Raw genomic sequence first — 19,448 nt, 5'->3', positions numbered from 1 at the left:
ATAATAAAAATCACAATCACGGATCCCAAACTTAAAATAAATTTGCTTGAGATCCACGTATGTTATTTATGCATAATTTATGACTCTAATTGAATGTTTAACAACTTTACTCTAAATAAACTCATTACAACTTATAGATAGTTAATGAAAATAAATATGAAATTTAATGGTGTTTGAAGTCCTTAAACTTTTTAAAAAAAAATGATTGACTCTCTCCCAACTTTTTCAACAAATGAATAAAACAAACATCGCCAATGACACTCCTCAATCCATATGATAGTTTTTAGTTCACATCAGTTTTTATAAGACAATAATTTATTTTGACAATTTTACATATAATAAAAATAAAAATATGATAACAGTACATAGATATAACAAATTCTATATAAAAATATAAATTATATGATACTTTAAAAATAATTATAATATATAATTTTTATAAATAGAGTACAAATACAAGTGATCAAATCAATATTTTGAAATTTGAATGATAAAAACATCGGATACAATATATCGCATTGACTCAAGTTGACTATACTTGAAAATACTTTTAATATAACAGCTTCCACCATGCTCTAAGATGTTGGCTATTATACCTTATTTTAGTGTAACAAAAGATCTGCACTACGCTAAATTGGTTTTAATTAATCATTTTATTTCAATTTATTATCATTGAGTAATATTTAAAGTAGCAAAAAAAATTAAGGGAATAGTTATATTATAAAATATATAATTTTCAGGCATTAATAAAAAAGCATAAAAATATTAATATATACCCAAATATGTATGATATATATACTTTTTAACTTAATTTAATTTTAATTAAATTACTTAAAAATAATTAAATTTTTAATAAAATAAACTAACATGAATTTTAATCATTTTTTAGTTTTTTAATTTAATTTAATTCTTTTGCAACCAAAATTTTTTAATTCTTTTAGTTTTTAAGTAGTCCCTTTTTTCATTTTTTAAATGTTTAATAAAACACCAAAGTTTGATTATAAATTTTTTATTTTCAGTTTTTACTAAAGGTTTTTTTAGTTGTTGATTTCATTTTTTTTTTCAATTTTATCTTATGATTCTTTATCAGTTATTTTTAATTATTGATTACAAAATTTTCAAAATTCAGTTGTTTTAATGTGTAGTATACTCCTCTCTCTTATTTAAACATTCTTTAAAATAACCTTCTTCATTTTCTGCTCGAAAAGTTGAAAAACCTCTCAAATTCCTTTCGTTTTAGCTACTTTTGCTTTGCTATAAACGCACCCATTTTAGCTTTACCTGTCTCCTCATTATCTTCCGGCTCTTTGTTTTTCTTTAACCGAGTAACTTTCTCGTAAACTTGTATCTAAAATCTTTGCCTTTTGCATTAAAAAAGAGACACTTCTTTTCTTTGCTTCTTTGGGTTTTTGACATACAGATTCCTACCTTCCTGGTGAAACTTGAAGAACAAACTTCCAGTTCTATGTTATCATAAACCCGGCCTCAAATCTTTCTCTTCTTTCAAAAAGCCATTTTCATTTTCATTTTCATTTTCAAAAAAGAAAAAAAGAGCCGTCTGCCTTTCAAGTTTGAGTCTCAAGATGTTTGACTTCTTGTTGAAGCCGAATTTCTATACAAAATGGTTAGACATACAAAAACATTCTTTTCTTTTTTTGCATGAAATTTTGATGCTTTGTTTTGTTTTTTAAAATTTCATTGTATTTATCGTTTGATTGGATTTTTCATATTTTGTTCGGTTAGCAAATCGGCTATAAAGATGATTAAGTTGAGACTGGAGACTATAAAGAAGAAGAGAAATGCGGTGGAAAAGTATCTGAAGAATGATGTTGCTGACCTTCTCAAGAACGGTCTTGATGAAAATGCTTACGGCAGGGTAATTACTTCCACTGTAATTCGTCCTTTTCCTCTTTTTTGCTCAATGATTTACGCATTAACTTTTTTGTAGCAGAGCCTGAAACTTGAGTTTCATAATTACTATATATGATGTTTGTCGCCTATATTGCTAATTAGACATTGTTTCCTTAATGCACTTCTTCTTCACTCTCAAAAAATAAACTATTTACTGCTAATTTTTTTATTGTCTTTACTTTTTAATTCGATGAATCTTATAGCTCTGTATTTCAAGAACCCAGAAAATCTGTTTGCTTGTTTAATTTTTGTTGGCACTTTGTGATGAATTTTTAATATTAGTTCTTTTTTTTGGGGGGGGGGGTTCTTTAAGCATCTATTTGCTGTAATACTTCCGTTGTCTGCTTATCCTTGGATTCATGGCAGCCTAACAATTTTTCGACTTAATCAACTTTGAGTGCCTTGTTCCTTGCTTCATTATCCGTGAATATTGGAAACATTTAGGCTTAAGGAAACATTTCCACAGAATTTTACACCAAAAGAATAAAAGTTGAAATATTGGAGTATGTTACGGGACCAGATGTTATGCTTCGTGTGCTATGTTATGTTGTCTTCAATTGTCACCCTACTTCATTTGGCAGAATATATTAGTGTCTAGTTGTGAGTTTTGATTAATGAACTGTAATATATGATTGTTGGCGTGTCGATTGAGCATCAGCAGCTGTTCGGGATGTTTTTGTTTATCAGCATGATACTTTGATGACAAGGCAGCATCTTGATTTCATGACCTGAGCTACTGCTAGGTTTTTTGTGTTAGTGCTGGCATTCATCAGGGTTCATGTGCAATAAGCGTCTATATTGCTGATGTTTGCTCTCAAGGATCATTGGATGGTCTAAGCACCTTAAATTCCCAACATGAGCCAGACTTGAGTGATAAATATGCAGACCGTCTTACACCTTTGTTTGCGTGCAATTTAATATGAGATTTAATTACTTGGCTCAATGTGCAACCAAGTTAGTTTAATAATTTATGCACGCATATTGACTATATCGAAATTTAATAATGTTTGTGGCCTGCACATGCAGGCTTCAGGTCTTCTGATGGAGCAAAAGAGAACAGCTTGTTACGATTTCATAGAGCAGTTTTGTGAGTGCATCTCAAAGAATCTCTCAGTCATGCAAAAGCAGAGGTATTTTGTGACGCTTGAATATGTGCTACTCCATTCGTATTTACAGAACGGATACCTCATCAAGTGCTTAAATCAAACATTTACCCCACTTTTCCATCTCTTAAGCTTAAGGATATGGGGAAATACTTGAATTTGACCCAAATTTTCTCTTCAATACAGTGAGTGTCCAGAGGAATGCAGAGAAGCTGTCCCTTCTCTACTATACGCAGCAGCCAGATTCGCTGATTTGCCAGAACTACGTGATCTCCGAACTATATTTACTGAGAAATATGGAAATTCCCTAGATTCTTACTTAAACCAAGAGGTAATAAATGGGTGACTTGGAAGTCCTATAAGATGTTATCTTCTCCTATGCTTAGGAATAGTGTCTCTTTACGTACTGATCTGGATGATTGCATACATACAGTTTGTGCAGAAGCTAAAGGCAGAGCCTCCCACAAAGGATACAAAGCTTCAACTGATGCATGACATAGCACAAGAGTTCTCTTTTGAATGGGACTCCAAGGCTTTGGAACAGAAGCTGTTTAAACCACCTCCATTAGAGCAAGTAAACTTCCTGCCTAGAACCTTGTAAAACCAGTATCTTGTTGGAACATGAGTACAGAACAATTTTGAATGCTTTTTGATGTTAAGAAATCTATAGTTATTACGTTTTAGTTACTGTAGATCTATTTGCTTTCTCGTACCGCTTGGCTTTAAAATGCTTTGATGCATTGGGGAATGCATTGGGCCTTTATTAGAAGGTAGAATAGTTAGGAGGTTCTAGGGACATTGCATATAGCTAGGCAATTTGTCTCATTACAGTAAATACTTCGTCTTTGAAGATCTTTTCTAAGGCTGATACACTTTGTGACTTTTCTTGCAGAACAATGCTGATGATGATAGATACAATTTGTATAGAAGCAAGAACAACACGTTTGAGAAAAGCAACAATGAAGATGAGAATGGATTGAGCAACAGGAGGCAAAAGGGAAATGAAGCAGACCTTACTTCTCGTGGGAGAATGGAGGATACTGATGATAAATTCAAGCAGAATAGCAGCAGTGAAGATGAAGTTACTGATCAAGATATCCCAAAGGGTAGTTCTGCCACGGATGAAAGTGTTTCTGAGGATGGTATAGAAAACAGGAAGCCCTTTTATTACAGGTTTATTCCTCCTCCCTATGTCAGGCCCGCCCTGGGTAAAGAAAAAAGCATCACAGAGGACCCCATGGCACCGAATGATAATACCGAGAATGAGAATAACAATAAATGGAATGAACCTGTTGCTGAAAGTAAGCCAGAACCAAGATCTGTTTGGAGGAGATCTTTGAGGCCACCACCGGGTTCCAAAGGTTTAAGTGGCTTTGGAAACAATGTAGCTGCAAATATGAGTCGGACATCCACACAAATGGAAGGCAGCGATAAGAGGGATGAAGAAGAAAAGAGGATGGATGAGCTTTTGGTGCATTATAGTAAGAAGAAGTCGCCTTTCGAATGGGTGAGCAGATGGAAGACAGCAATTCTAGCACCTCCTCCTGGAAAACAAGAATCCGAAGGCACAAGTAAAGCTCCAGGCTTACGAAGCACTAAATCCAACCCCATTTCACTTCCAGGCAGAGTTGCATCTTTTTCCAAAGAAACAACAAGTTCTACTGAGAGAGCAGGAAGACACACCCGAGCTGCCTCAGATGGGTTTGCTGGGCATGTGCATCCTAAGCTACCGGATTATGATGATTTGGCAACTCGCCTTGCAGCTCTAAGGCGGCAATAAAAGAATATTTACACAGTATTATGAGAGTATAGATATTACCTGCATTTATATTCTACCTAGTAATTTTCAGATTTGAAAGGCATCTATAGGAAATTAATTTGTTGTTTCATTCATTCATTACCATATATAGCTCTACATTTCTTTATGAATAGCTCGTTCATTCATGTAAAAGAAAAAGGAAAAAAAGCTTGTAAAAATAGATTCGGATACATATATAGATGATATTACTACGTGTTTATTTACATGCGGATTTTGATTGCTTCTCTGTAAATGATTACAACTTTTGGAAGATGAATTTCAATCTTCACCATTAACAGGATATAAAAAATTGATATTGGAGGACAATTTATGGTGGAATCATTGAAGAAGAAGGGGCTTACCATATGCGTGGTCCGTCTAGGATGATAATCAACTAAACAAAACCCCAGATTCTTTTAGGCCGGCCTCGGCTTTCTTCATTCCTGTCTGAAGTTTAAGGCATTCCCATGCTACGTTTTTCCAGAACGTTGCGAAAATGAAATTGATTTTTTCCTTTGAGGATAAAATGAACTAATTAGTTAGTAGTTTGGACTGCGACAGATAACATGGGATGTCTTTGCCATATAAGGAAGGGGACCATTGCTGATTGTTTCTCTTTGCTTCTCAAGGTTTTGCTTGATACTTGTAAAGATTAAACGTCCTTGAAAAGAGGCCTTACCCAAATTATAAGACCCTTAAGAATTAAAAATTTAAAATTCCATTTCTTTAAAATAATTGTATGAATTAATTAAATTAAATCATATACCAATTTTTTGTTCTCACATTTTTATTGCAAGAAATTTTTATTAGAAAATTACAATCACAGCTTCCGCGTAACAATCAAATAATTAACTAATACAAGGGATGTTAAAAAAAAGGAGGGTACATATGAGGAGGTAGAGGGTGGGTTTGGATGGGCGATTGGGTGCGGTGCGGTGCGATGCGGTGCGTTTAGCTTATTTTTTGTCTCACGCTACAGTATCGCTACAGTATCTAATCTCACCGCCACTGCTGTTTTTACACTAACCGCAAGTAAACGCACCGTCCATCTAAACTTACCCAAAGAAATATAAATACATTCGTACCTCACAAATGGTTTAAAATTCCCAACAAATTTAAAGCAGAAAAAACAACCTAACAAAAGAGCAGGCATTGCAATTTTTGTAAAAAAAAAAATTGTAATTATTATCCAATTGTGTGGCTTGTTTGAGTCACCCAGAGTAGTCTGTCTTCTATTTGTTCTCTTCTTGTACATGAAGATACGCATTCGAAAAAAGCTGCATCAAGAAAACAAAGTTTTACCAAAGCTTTTAGAAAGATATATGGAGCGATAAACTATCGTTAAAATCACATTTTTATATTCATTACTCCGAATCTCAATTTTTATTAGAAAATACTATGAAAGCAATACAACGGGAAATTTTTTAAAAAAATTATGTTAAAAAGTTATAATTCAAGGAAACACTACCTTACTTAAATAATCAATCAGCGCTAGGAAAATCATCCATGATTGCATAACTAATTATGTCTTTTACATAAATATATTATTTATTTATTTGAATGCGAGGAATAAAAATGAAACAACAAAATTTTCCCGTCCAAAGCAACCATCATGATTAAAGGGGAAGCAAACAAAAAACCCACTTTCCTCTAAAATACTACATGATCTTCCTAACACAACAATCACTCCCATCTGGTCCAAAGTAACATTTCTCTCACACCCGACGCCAAGTCAATGGCTCTCTCAAAACTCGAACAACAATCACCCACACAAGAACCGCCGTCGCCATCCCACTGCTACACTGCTTTACCAACCCAATCTCCTGATGAAAACTACGCCGTTTTGCCCTTCTACTCCCCCGGGGGACGACTCCGCTGGTGCGGTTGCCGGATGCTATACACCGGCACGGCTTCCTTCTTCTTGTTAGCTACCTTGGTGTACATTTTCTGGCCCTCCGACCCCGACGTTAAGATCGTACGGATGCATGTGAACCGCATGAAAATCCACACCGTACCCATCATAGCGTTGGATATGTCTTTATTGATTACGTTGAAAGTGAGGAATTCGGACGTCTACTCCATGGACATCACCAGTTTGGACGTTGCCGTCGGGTACAGAGGGAAGATGCTAGGACACGTGACGTCGGAGCAAGGTCACGTGAAGGCGTTGGGGTCGTCTTATGTGGAGGCGGTGCTCCAGCTTAATGGGGTTGAGGTGTTGTCGGACGTTGTGTATTTGCTGGAGGACTTGGCCAAGGGAACTGTCCCGTTTGACACTGTTACGGAAGTCGCCGGCTCCCTCGGTCTGTCCTTCTTTAAGTTCCCTTTAAAGGTAAAAATAAACTTTTTATTTTTTAATTATTATATTTGCTTTTCTTGGAACCTATCTTTCGTCCCCAGCAATATATGTTAGTTTAGGTCAAATTTTAATTTTAGTTCTCCTACTATACTGAAATTTTAGATTTAATCCCCATAGTAGGTTTAAATTTACAACACAATTAACGGTTGTAATAAAGTTTATTAACACTGTTAATATAGTTTACAGTTAATTTGTTAGTACTCTAATGGAAAAGCTAACAGTGTGGCCTACTGATAACATTGTAAAAGTAGAAGATCAAAATTATGCCAAATTAGAGGGGATTAAATTCAAAGTTTAAATATAGTAGAAGGACTCAATCTAGAATTAAACCTTTCATTTTATTATAGGTTTCAATATTGACAAGATTGAAGTTGAAGGCTTGATGCTTTAATTTTTAGATGGCTTCTTTACAAAGAACTATAGTGGTGCCTTCTTCTCGAAATATTTAGATATATTAAGCTTTAAGGTTTGTCTTTTCATGTTTGGGGTGAAATGTTGATTGACACAATAATTTTGTTTTCCTGGAAAGCAAAAAAAAAAAAGAGAAAGAAAGGTAACTAACCATTAAAGCTGTTTTATACCAACTTACCATTTGACTGAACAATTGCAATCTTCTAAGCATGTTGATCTTCATCTTCAAAATTTTCATTCTTGAACATGACTTGATGATTGCTTAAGCTCGTCAAATTAACACCCTGTTTCGAGAAATAAGGAACTGGGATTATTGGATTAACAAGCATTAAATATTAATGTTGAACTACTCTGTTTCATGATTTTAGTCTTTAGATTCTCTTCATGTGTGTAATAATATTGAACAGGCGAAACTCTTATGCGAGATTGTGGTACATAGAACCACTCAGACTATCGTCCGCCAAAATTGCTACCCTCAGGTACGGACGGAGCTAACAATTCACGCATGCCTGTTGAGTTTCGTTTTATAAATATTGTACTTTGTTTTATAAACTTATTGTCAATTTGACCCTTGCATAGAAATGAAGTTGGAAGCGATGGGTACGAGGAATGAAGTGGAATGGATTGGATTGCTTGCGGTGCAGAAAAAGCTGAAAGATTAACCAGTGTTCCACAGCCATCATTGTAAATAGATATTGAAACAGGTTTCTTAAACTTGTGCAGCATATTATTTCATGATATTGTAATTATAGCATATCCTGTTTCCATTATGCTGGACAAATTGGTTAATCTGTGTAAAAAAAATGATTTGGATTTTCCCATCAGCTGCTTTTATGATTGTTAGATGGAAAGTAGTAATAAAATAGGAAAGTGAGGGATGGGAACAGAAACAGGATAGTAAAACAGGGATGGTTTGGAGGTTAGGTAGTGATCCCGATGGACGGTATTGTGACGGTGGCGAAAGATGATAAAAGAAGAAAAAGAGGCGGAGATTACAAAAATCGACGACGTGCCCGAGGTGGTTTGGGTTCCGGTGGCTGGGATTTGATTTGTGGTTGGTGGGTATCCTCCGCTACAATCGTCAACCTGAAAACAAAATTGAAAAAATTGACTGTGAGGCTAATCAATGCTCTGACACCATGGAAGAGATTTAAACATTTTTTACTGCTAAGATACTAAAAAGTATGAACTGTAGAAGTGGCTAACCTTGTTATATGTTCACACTTACTCTATTCTTTCCCATATTTATAATCATAAAAAATTAAAGAAATCTAAAATGATAGAGAAGAGATAAGTTACGTATCAATTAAAATTTTAAGTGGAATCAAATTACATATAAATTAAGAATCTAGTAAGCTAAAAGAAAAATATATAATTAACGAAATAGGAAAGTAGTTTAATAAACATAATCCCATTATTAATCTAAGGTTCTACATTTGAATATGAGTTTCGGATCTGTGGCAGCTACCCCTAATGGGGAACTGTTGTTTTGGGCTGCACCCATGGCCTAAAATTCCCCAATCCCCATTTGAATGTATTTTGTTGCATCTATTTATTATTCCTTTTCGAAGAGCATCTTAATTAGTCTGAATAATAATGTTTTGAAGAGTTGTTGTAAAAGCATGAAAATTCAATTCTAAACGGTTCAATCAAGCAATTATGCTAACCCAATTATCAAATTAGCCAGTGCATGTAGCTGAATTATTATAATAATAATAGAAACAAAGGAAACATTAATAACTCACCATCACATGCAGCATAATTTCAGGATCAAATATTGTAAGTCAAATTAAGCTGAAATTTTGGTTTTCTTTTTTGAAAAATAAGATAAAATAAAATAAAAGAATTCTATTATTAGCTCATCACAGGATTTTGACTTTGGAAGCATGTTATTGCTTCGTATATAACTACCATACAGCATGAATATCCATAGGCTTTTACACTCTTGCCTCAACAAGATCTCAAATAAAAACCCACAATTTCTAGCTTTTCTTTCACAATGGAAGTTAGCAAGTTGTGCAGCTCAGGCATCCAGGAGTTGAGATGGAGAAGCAACCGCTATGACCGGATGCTTTCAATCAGTGTGTTGACGACCACATCAAAGGTGCCGAGGTGGAGGCTGCTATGGCGGAAGTTGATGAGGGAAAAGAAGAAGGTATTTGCTTGTACATCAAGGACTACTTCTGGGGTGCATAATGTTTCTTATGATCCTCATACATATGCACAGAACTTCGATCAGGGCTTGATCTCAGCTGATCCTGATGACTTCTCCAGGTCTTTTTCAGCTAGGTTTGCTGTTCCCTCAAGGGTTTTTGACAAGACTAGATTCATAGCTTGATCCATGTATTGTTGAGTTAAGAAAATAATATATAGTTTTTTTCTTCTTTTTTTTTTTTACTTTGATATGATCAATTTACTATGTTAAGATCCACCAAGCTTTACATATTTGGTCATCTTAATTAATGAAAACATATCTACTCTTCTTACTCATCTCATCTTCTTGTGTGGCTTTTTTCTTCATTTAATCCCTCCGCCGCCATATTTCCTCTTACCTATCGGATGCCACGGACCGACTGGACTAAACACTGGATTTATTTGCTCATAAGAAACTGAAGATGTGTGATCACATTTCATGGTTGAATATTGCAAACCCAGTCTGGCAAAAGGAAACCTGTAGAGCATATTTTCATTTTGTTTTCTTTAGATTTTAAGTGAAACTTGAAATATATTATAAACATTAATGATTGAAAGGATTATATCAAAATAATTTTTAATTTTCAAATGGGTATTATCCTATTATTTTTCTGAAGATTGCAGGGATGTTTTATGGGAAAAAAAATTGAGGTAGTTTGAAAACTGAACGTTCAACTTACAAGCTTTTATAATGAAGAATCACATTGTTGTTCCTGGTTTAGCTGTTCATTTAATCATTAACTAATCAACACTGCAAGCTTTCTGCTAATAAGAAAATTATTTTAATCAATTTTCATTAGTGACACAGAGCTTGCTTATATATATATATATATATCATGCAACTTCCCTGTTAGGTTTAGTAACAGAAACATATTTTCTTTTTTCTCTTCAGTTCAAAGCATGAAATTGGGCTTTTTGAATCCTGGTTTAAAAGTCCTTTTCATACAGCTGAAATATATATATTTTTAAATTACTTTTATAAATAAATCTTAACTTTTGAGATTCTTATGGTATGTATGGTTAATAGTATATAAACAAATGAATGGTGCAACCATATGTTCATACATATGGACCCAGATGTCTCACCAGTCACTAGTGTTTCCATTTGCAATGGTTCAGGTCACATCTTAAAGTCTTAGAAATGCAGATATAAGGCCCAGTGAGAGTGTCATTTGGTGCATGGCTTAACCCTTCTTTCAAAAGCTTGGAACCCCAGTGTTTGTGTTGATTTCCTCAATTTGCATGTAACGAGCTAGAACTGAAGAAGATAACAATTACAAATAATACGTACGCATGATATTATTACAAAAATTAACCATTACCCTGATCCATATAAGCTTAGATAGATCCATTCAATCACCATAATCAATAAGTATGGTGAAAATGGCAAGAGAGATTTCACAACAAGCTTTATGAATAGATAATATGAGAAAATTTCCTAATTTCCAATGCAAGAAGCCCCAGCACAGGTTAAGATTTTGAGTTCAGAATAGATAATGGCACTGCAATTCTGGTTCTTTTACCAAGTCATTCACCTTCACTTCTCATGTCCGGGCCCTATCTGTAACTTCGACAGACCATTTGATGGAGCCTAAACATCCACTAAAGGAATATATGATTCTATGTTCTTCAATCATCCAACCACAACATGTGGGCTGCCTTTATAAGTTGTATTATTATTGCAATCAGGGATGAATCTTGACCAAAAGTGAAATGAGATATTTCTTGAATGTCTCAAAGTTCCAAGTAACTCAAAATTGGTTTATCAAAATGTAGTTTTCAGCAGATTTATCTAAAGCTTGGAAACAGGTATTGCATCTCAATTCTAATCACTCTTATAGTTAAATTTTAATTCTGGTCCTATATTATGCTTAAATTTGAGATTTAATTTTTATACTTTAATTTTTTATATAATTTAATACCTCAAAGTTTATAATGTCATCAGTTAGTTTAAGTAATTTATTCTTATTAAAATAATTATGTGAATTTTAAAAATTGTTAACACCGTCTAATTTCTTTATTAAATTTAGATAGATTACAATGTTTTTTTTTGTCATATTTCTTCCAAGTGAGCTTTTTTTTTCTTGAAAATAAATATATGGGTACTAAATTCCAAAAAGAGTACAAAAACTCAAAGCATATTGTAACTTTAAATTTTAGGCATAAAGTCAAATTTAACCCTCTACGTTTACATCTTGTGTCAATTTGACCCTCATTCTTTTCTAATTAAATTTGTTCTTCAACCTTTCAAAAAAGTTGAATTTGACTTTAAACCTTTTAAAAAAGGTTAAATTATTGTTTATTTAATAAAAATATCGATTAAAATGTTAGACTTTTAAATATAACAAAATTTAATTTTAAAAAATAAAAACTAAATTGACAAAATATATAAATATTAAAAACTAAATTACATTACTCTATAATTTAGCATAAAATAATTAATGCAACATTAACAGAGGTTAAAAATCATACTATTTTAATCATAAATGTAAGGGTAGCTAAAAATAAACCGGTGCTAAGAAATTCATTGCTGTGATTACTTCGAAAGGAGAATTTGCTATAACAATGAAAATCACAATGGTGTTTAGCATCTTTGCACGTCAAACAAGGAAGGTCGGAGCCACTTCAATAATTGTGGAGTCAATCTAAAAAAAAAAGTTTAAAAATAAATACTTTATAAGAAAAATAATTTCTTTCTCACTAAAACTCCAAGAATCTTTAATTTTTTTATTTTATCTTAACTTATTTTAATATTTATAATGTTTTCAAAAATCTACTTATTTTCTCACCCAATTTTTAAGACTTTTACATGATAAATGATCAATCTTTTAAAAAATTGAAGTGGGTATAACATTTTTCTTTTATTTTTAATTTTTATTTATTTACCTCTAGAAATTTAAGATTGCGACTTTATTTTTCATAGATTAGGACTTTTATGCAAGATTTAAGTGTTCATTATTGAATTGTTTTGAGATATTGATTTTGTATGAAATTCCTAACATCTTGATTGGGTGATAATTTTTAGATGTTGATTAATACTAATCATGAAAGAAAATTAGGTTTGATTATCCTTATAATTTTTTGAACATTGATTAAAATTTTAGCAATGTTTTTAGAAATTTTTGTTAATAGTGTGATTATTGTGAATCTTGTATTTGATATATTGCATTCTCATGGCACCAAAAAATATTTAAATAGTCTATATTTTTGTGAAAAAAATTAATTACCATTTTATAATCAATTTACATTTAACCATTTTATGCATTAGTTTATAGAGTGTTAATGTTACTTTTTTAAACATTTAATTTTTCAAAATTTAACACTACAATAAAAAAACTCCTAATTTTACCTTTAATGACCTGCACATAAGTTGATACGCCCCGGCCTCGGTGATGAGAGTCGAGTCGTTGATGTACCCGATCGTGAATTGGAGTAATATCAAGGTTTGTCGAAGATAGGTTAAGAAAGAAGGGATAAAGGCTCAAATTTAGTTCAAAAGGGGTTATGAAGTGTATTGAGGATGATAGGTGAATGAAAACCAAGTATTCAAGTTGAACCAACACAATATAAGTGTGTTATCCCGGGACTTATACGAATACTTAGGAAAGGTTAAATGTTGTATGGATGGAAAACGAATAAAATGGAACCTTGACCCACTATCAAAGATGATAGGAACCTCGGTATAACTTGAACGCCACACTTTGGATGCAAAGTGATAAGTTCGGATAAGAAGAATGGGTTGACGCCACAAGGGTTACTTGATAAGTCAAACAAGTCTTTGGAGAACAATGAGAGTTGTAAACAATCTCACAAAATATAAAAACATTAATTCAAGGTTCTTCTCCCTTACAATGAAATTTAACAAATTTATAGGCAAAACAAAAGGGTAGCCGAATGGGTAAAATTGGAAGCCAAATTCGGCCATGGTGCTTCCTCAATTTGTTCCTTAAATTATGCATGATGTTGGCCAAATGCTTCCTTAAATTCTTCCATGAATTATGCATGATGTTGGTCAAATGCTTCCTCAAATTCTTCCATGAATTATGCATGCTGTTGGTCAAATGCTTCCTTAATTTGTTCCACAAATTATGCATGATGTTGGACAAATGCTTCCTTAATTTCATGCCGTTCACCTCCACATTAATTCGGCTTTTATGCATGTTGCAGTCCACCTCTTCTTTGCCGTCCATGTACATTGTCCTAGCAAATTCAACAAATTTACTTAGCTTAAATCTCACACATTAATTCGGCTGAACTAAGAAATATTTAACTAAGACTCAAATTAAACTTAACAGCAACTAAGACAATTTAATTAATTATTTCAAAAAAAATGAATAAGCTAAAAACGAGCTTGTTAAAAATTAAGCTGGAAGAGCTTGAAGTAAAGTGCACGGTTTGCTCATCTTGTTGGTCCATGAGTTTTCAAGTAGACTGGCCACGGATTCACCCCAAACCCGATCAACCAAAACTGAAATTGTGTCTTTAAACTTCTTAGCCCTAGCTCTGGTAATAGGTCCTTTAGGCAGCTCGAGGGAAACATCATTCGCATTTGATAACTCATGGGGCCCGATTGCATCATTCCCTCCCTCTTCGAGGCGATTTGTCCCCAAATCGCTACTTGCATCAAAGGGAGATAAATCAGCCACATTAAAGCTTGCGCTAATATTGTAATCACCTGGGAGATCAAGCTTGTAAGAGTTCTCATTAATTCGTTCCAACACTTGAAAGGGTCCGTCTCCTCTTGGCAACAGCTTTGACCTTCGTTGGGCCGGGAACCTTTCCTTCCTCATGTGAACCCAAACCCAATCTCCGGGTTCAAACACTATTTGCTTCCTTCCTTTGTTTGCAGCTCGCATATATTGTTCGGTTCGCACTTCAATGTTGGTTCTCACCTTTTGATGAAGTTGCTTCACATAATCGGCTTTTCGTTTTGCATCGGTATGAACAAGCTAATCATGGGGCAAAGGAAGCAAATCTAATGGAGTTAGAGGATTGAATCCATACACAACCTCAAATGGTGAATGTTTAGTAGCAGAATGGACGGATCTATTGTAAGCGAATTCCACATGCGGTAAACATTCCCCCCACGCTTTGAGATTCTTTCGAATAATTGCTCGTAATAAGGTTGATAGCACGCGATTCACAACCTCCGTTTGTCCATCTTTTTGGGGATGACAGGCTGTTGAAAACAACAGTTTCGTTCCTAGCTTTCCCCATAGAGACCTCCAAAAATGACTTAGGAACTTTGCGTCTCGATCGGATACGATGGTTTTTGGAATTCCGTGAAGTCGTACAACCTCCCTAAAGAACAAATTAGCAATATGAACGGCATCGTCAGTTTTAGAACAAGCTATAAAATGTGACATTTTGGAGAATCTATCTACAACAACAAAATTGAATCCTTCCCCGTTTTAGTCCTTGGAAGTTCTAGGATAAAATCCATAGAAAGATCGACCCATGGTGCGTCAGGTATGGGCAACGGTTTGTAGAGCCCATGTGGATTAATCTTGGACTTGGCCTTCTTGCAAGTTATGCAGTGACTACAAAGTTGTTCAACTTCTTTTCTCATTCCAGGCCAAAAGAAATGTTCTTAGAGGGTTGAAAACGTCTTAGCCGCCCCAAAATGGCCCATGAGTCCACCACCATGTGCCTCGATCACCAACAATTTCCGTATTGAACTTTGCGGAATACAAAGCTTACCTTCACGAAAAAGAAATCCATCAAACCTGTAAAACTTATCAACAGCTTTGTTTTCACAAGATTTATAAATATCACCAAAATTAACATCATCATTATACAATTCCTTCAAAAAGGCAAATCCGAGCAATTTTGAATCTAAATATGATAGCAAAGTATATCGTCGAGATAACGCGTCAGCCACAATGTTTTCCTTACCCTTTTTATATTTGATGATGTAAGGAAAAGATTCTAAATACTCTACCCATTTGGCGTGTCGTTTATTTAATTTTGCTTGTCCCTTGATATGCTTCAATGCCTCATGATCCGAGTGTATGACAAACTCTTTTGGCCATAAGTAGTGCTGCCAAGTCTCGAGAGCTCGAATTAGAGCATACATTTCTTTGTCATACGTCGGGTAGTTGAGAACGGCTCCATTTAACTTCTCACTAAAGTATGCCACGGGCCTTCCATCTTGCATTAGAACGGCTCCAATTCCGACACCTGATGCATCACATTCAACTTCAAACATTTTAGCAAAATCAGGTAACACAAGTAAGGGAGCATTAGTTAAACAAGATTTAAGAGCAATGAAAGATTTTTCTTGTTCCTCATTCCAATAGAAGGCAGAAGACTTCTTGATCACACTAGTTAAAGGTGCTGCCAAGGTGCTAAAATTTGGAACAAATCGTCGATAGAAGCTTGCCAATCCGTGGAAGCTCCTCACTTGGCTAATGCTCGTGGGTCTAGGCCATTCTTGAATGGCTTTCACCTTTTCTTGATCAACCTCCAATCCTTCCGAGCTGACCACGAATCCTAAGAAAATAACCTTGTTAGTATAAAAAGTACATTTCTTAAGATTAGCAAACAAGGATTCTTTTCTAAGCACACCCAAAACAGATTTTAAATGCAACAAATGATCTTCTAAGGAATTGCTATAGATAAGTATATCATCAAAATAGACAACGCAGAATTTTCCGATAAAAGAACGAAGAACATGGTTCATCAACCGCATGAAAGTGCTAGGCGCATTGGTAAGCCCGAATGGCATAACCAACCACTCGTAGAGTCCATGTTTCATCTTAAAAGCGGTTTTCCACTCGTCCCCCTCACGCATCCGAATTTGGTGGTATCCACTCTTTAGATCAATTTTAGAAAATATTAGAGCACCACTCAATTCATCCAACATATCATCGAGTCGCGGTTTCGGATGTCGATACTTAATAGTGATCTTATTTACCGCGCAACAATCTACGCACATACGCCATGTTCCATCCTTTTTTGGCACCAATAAAATCGGTACGGCGCAAGGACTAAGACTTTCTCGTATATATCCCTTCTCCATAAGTTCATTGACTTGTTTTTGCAATTCTTTGGTCTCTTCGGGATTTGTACGATAAGCTGGTCGATTGGGAATGGAGGCTCCGGGAATGAAATCAATTTGATGTTCTATTCCTCGAATGGGCGGTAACCCATTAGGAATGTCTTCCGGAAACACGTCCTCAAATTCCTGCAAAAGAGAAACAATCGAAGAGGGCAAATTTGGATCTAACTCGTTAGTATTCAAAAGAGTTTCCTTGTACATAAGTACAAGAACCGATTGCTGCATCAAATAAGACTTTCTAAAATCACTCTCTTTCGCATAAACACTCATTTTCTTTTGCTCTTTTTCTTCTCTATTTTTTGTTCAATCGATTTATTATTTTCTCTCACACTTTTCAAAAGTTTTTCTTTTTTTTTTCTCAGTGTGTTTTTCGCTTTCCTTTTCATTCTCTCGAAATTTTTCAAAAGACTCTCTTAACTTCAATTGGTCTTCATAAACCTGCCTCGGTGTCATCGGGACTAAGGTGACATTCTTGCCTTCAAACTTGAAAGTGTAGCGGTTTGTAAAACCATCATGAATAGCTTTACGGTCGAATTGCCATGGACGACCCAATAACATATGACCAGCATGCATAGGTACTACGTCGCATAAAACTTTGTCGAAATATTTTCCGATAGTGAACGGCACCAAAACTTGCTTAGTTACCTTCAACTCCCCTCCATCATTAAGCCATTGAAGTTTGTAAGGTTGAGGGTGCTTAGTTGTTGGCAAGCCGAGTTTTTCAACCATTAAGGTGCTGGCCACATTTGTACAACTCCTGCCATCAACGATCAAGCTGCACACCTTGCCTTGGACATGGCAACGTGTATGGAAAATGTTCTCCCTTTGCTGTTCGTTTTCAACGCTTTGAAGACTAAGACTTCGTTTAATGACGAGGATTTCGCCATCAACAGCATATTCAAGTTCGTCTTCTTCTTCGGCGGCTTCATCGGGGTTTTCATCATCGTCTTCCTCCGATTCGATCTCTCCATTAGCCTGCAATATCATGTTAGTTCGGTTAGGGCATTGACTTGCAATATGGCCCCTCCCTAAACACTTGAAACACTTTATTTCTCGTGATCGATTCGGCATGACAACTTCTTTACCTTTGCTTGTTTCACCAACGGGTTTGCTCACCTTAGAAGACAAAGGGTGATCTTTAGTGCGATTAGAGAAGTCTTTCTTACCCGTGCCTTGGTTCCACCTTTGAAAATTGTTAGTGCTAGGAAAGGTTCGGCTAGTTCCTTTTCTCTTCAATTGTTTTTCGACTTTGATGGCAACATGTACCATATCAACAACTTCGACATAGTGTTGAAGTTCCACCACGTTAGCTATGTCACGATTAAGGCCGGCTAAGAATCGAGCCATGGTTGCTTCACGATCTTCATCCATGTTTGCTCGAATCATGGCAATTTCCATTTCTTTGAAGTAGTCCTCCACACTTCGATTTCCTTGCGTAAGATTCTGCAATTTTTGATAAAGTTCACGATAATAGTAAGAGGGTATAAATCGCTTACGCATTACGGCTTTCATTTCGGTCCAAGATGAGATTGGCCGCTCCCCGTTCCTTCTTCGACTCGTTGTGAGTTGATCCCACCATACCATTGCGTAATCGGAGAACTCGATTGCCGCCAATTTCACCTTTTTGCTCTCCGAGTAGTTGTGACACTCGAAGATCACTTCTATTTTTCTCTCCCATTCTAGATAGGCTTCCGGATCAGATTTCCCATGAAAGGAAGGAATGGATAGTTTAATACCTTTTAAATCACCATCAACTTGGCCTCGATCTCTAGTACCCATATTCCTTTGACCTCGTCGTCTTTCGTTTTGATCCAATGCTTGGTCACTTTCCTCCTCGCTTGGCTCGAAGGGATCATCCACAAAAGGTCTTGCTCGCCCCCGCTCCCTTCTCAGTCCTTGAGGGGTTCCTTCTCGTGTTGGCCCTCCTTCCACTCGATCTAGCCTCTCATTGATGGATTCAAGCTCGTTACGGAGCATTCGTTGAAATTCTCTTAAGAGGGCTTGTTGGCCTAAATCGGGAACTCCTTCTCCTCCCGGTGTGACATTTCTTACCGGTTGCCTTTCAGGTCTTCCCACCACGTTTTGCTCGGTATCTTGAGACATGATTATATACTAAAAGAAGAAATGTTAAAAAATAATAATAATAATAGAAAATTAAATACCTCACCACAAAATTCTCACCAATTCCTCACAAAGAAAATTTCACACAATTTGGCTTTTACTCCTCTTTAATGGTCTCACCAATCGCTCTTGCCTTTTACCACTCGATTTTCGCCTCTCGAAGTTCTCCGCAAACTAGATAGACGAATCAATACCGTTTGTCGTCGGCTTACAAAATTGAGTTGGCTTGGTGGGCAATGATGCCGGAAATGGTAGGCTATCAAACAAAACTTAAAATGAATTTCAATCACTTTTTTTTTAAATTCTGATTTTTTTTTTGAATTTCTCTTTTTTTTAATACCGAATACAAAAGAAGAAAGAAAAAATAATAAACTGGATAATTTTTTTTTTTGAAAACGTGAAAATTCACTCAAAGGGGTATAAAGGAGTGTAGATTATGATTCAAAAAAAATTGTTGAAGGGTTTCCAGACTCTTTTTTTTTTACGGATCTT

The 19,448-nt window shown here is 35.1% G+C and overlaps 3 protein-coding genes and 1 long non-coding RNA gene across 4 annotated transcripts; 2 read left to right on the top strand and 2 right to left on the bottom strand.

Moving 5' to 3' along the window:
• The first annotated feature begins 1,170 nt into the window (after window positions 1-1,170).
• On the top strand, window positions 1,171-5,036 carry LOC107906511 (uncharacterized). The gene is made up of 6 exons (XM_016833527.2): window positions 1,171-1,624; window positions 1,744-1,876; window positions 2,938-3,041; window positions 3,201-3,345; window positions 3,448-3,588; window positions 3,907-5,036. The coding sequence occupies exons 1-6, from the start codon at window positions 1,584-1,586 to the stop codon at window positions 4,792-4,794; spliced, it is 1,452 nt and encodes a 483-aa protein (XP_016689016.1). The 5' UTR covers window positions 1,171-1,583; the 3' UTR covers window positions 4,795-5,036.
• Window positions 3,791-5,457, bottom strand: LOC121217705 (uncharacterized). The gene is made up of 2 exons (XR_005913885.1): window positions 5,175-5,457; window positions 3,791-4,558 (listed from the first exon to the last, which is right to left on the bottom strand). It is a non-coding gene; the product is annotated as an uncharacterized lncRNA (long non-coding RNA).
• A 787-nt stretch (window positions 5,458-6,244) lies between these two features.
• LOC107906510 (uncharacterized) lies at window positions 6,245-8,399 on the top strand. The gene is made up of 3 exons (XM_016833526.2): window positions 6,245-7,144; window positions 7,990-8,061; window positions 8,162-8,399. Exons 1-3 carry the CDS (start codon window positions 6,548-6,550, stop codon window positions 8,165-8,167), a joined length of 675 nt encoding a protein of 224 aa, XP_016689015.1. The 5' UTR covers window positions 6,245-6,547; the 3' UTR covers window positions 8,168-8,399.
• Window positions 8,400-14,136: 5,737 nt separating this feature from the next.
• On the bottom strand, window positions 14,137-18,938 carry LOC107902764 (uncharacterized). Its single transcript, XM_016828889.1, has 5 exons — window positions 17,274-18,938; window positions 16,028-17,054; window positions 15,476-15,955; window positions 14,785-15,125; window positions 14,137-14,724 (listed from the first exon to the last, which is right to left on the bottom strand). The coding sequence occupies exons 1-5, from the start codon at window positions 18,936-18,938 to the stop codon at window positions 14,137-14,139; spliced, it is 4,101 nt and encodes a 1,366-aa protein (XP_016684378.1).
• Between the last annotated feature and the right edge of the window lie 510 nt (window positions 18,939-19,448).

The sequence above is a fragment of the Gossypium hirsutum genome, chromosome D05 (genome assembly GCF_007990345.1).
Source record: "Gossypium hirsutum isolate 1008001.06 chromosome D05, Gossypium_hirsutum_v2.1, whole genome shotgun sequence".
NCBI lineage: Eukaryota > Viridiplantae > Streptophyta > Magnoliopsida > Malvales > Malvaceae > Gossypium > Gossypium hirsutum.
Note: the sequence above shows the minus strand (reverse complement) of the source record. Positions and strands in the feature narration are given on the sequence as shown.

Excerpts from the sequence above, each read along its gene's own strand:
- LOC107902764 (XM_016828889.1), bottom strand. The coding sequence starts at position 18,938 with ATGTCTCAAGATACCGAGCAAAACGTGGTGGGAAGACCTGAAAGGCAA. Across the intron at positions 15,956-16,027 it reads TTTCATTGCTCTTAAATCTT|GTGTCGGAATTGGAGCCGTT; the intron begins GTTTAACTAATG and ends GTGATGCATCAG. Across the intron at positions 15,126-15,475 it reads TGGATTTCTTTTTCGTGAAG|CTTGTTCTAAAACTGACGAT; the intron begins GTAAGCTTTGTA and ends CACATTTTATAG.
- LOC107906510 (XM_016833526.2), top strand. The coding sequence starts at position 6,548 with ATGGCTCTCTCAAAACTCGAACAACAATCACCCACACAAGAACCGCCG. Across the intron at positions 7,145-7,989 it reads TCTTTAAGTTCCCTTTAAAG|GCGAAACTCTTATGCGAGAT; the intron begins GTAAAAATAAAC and ends AATATTGAACAG.
- LOC107906511 (XM_016833527.2), top strand. The coding sequence starts at position 1,584 with ATGTTTGACTTCTTGTTGAAGCCGAATTTCTATACAAAATG. Across the intron at positions 1,625-1,743 it reads CCGAATTTCTATACAAAATG|CAAATCGGCTATAAAGATGA; the intron begins GTTAGACATACA and ends TTGTTCGGTTAG. Across the intron at positions 3,589-3,906 it reads AACCACCTCCATTAGAGCAA|AACAATGCTGATGATGATAG; the intron begins GTAAACTTCCTG and ends CTTTTCTTGCAG.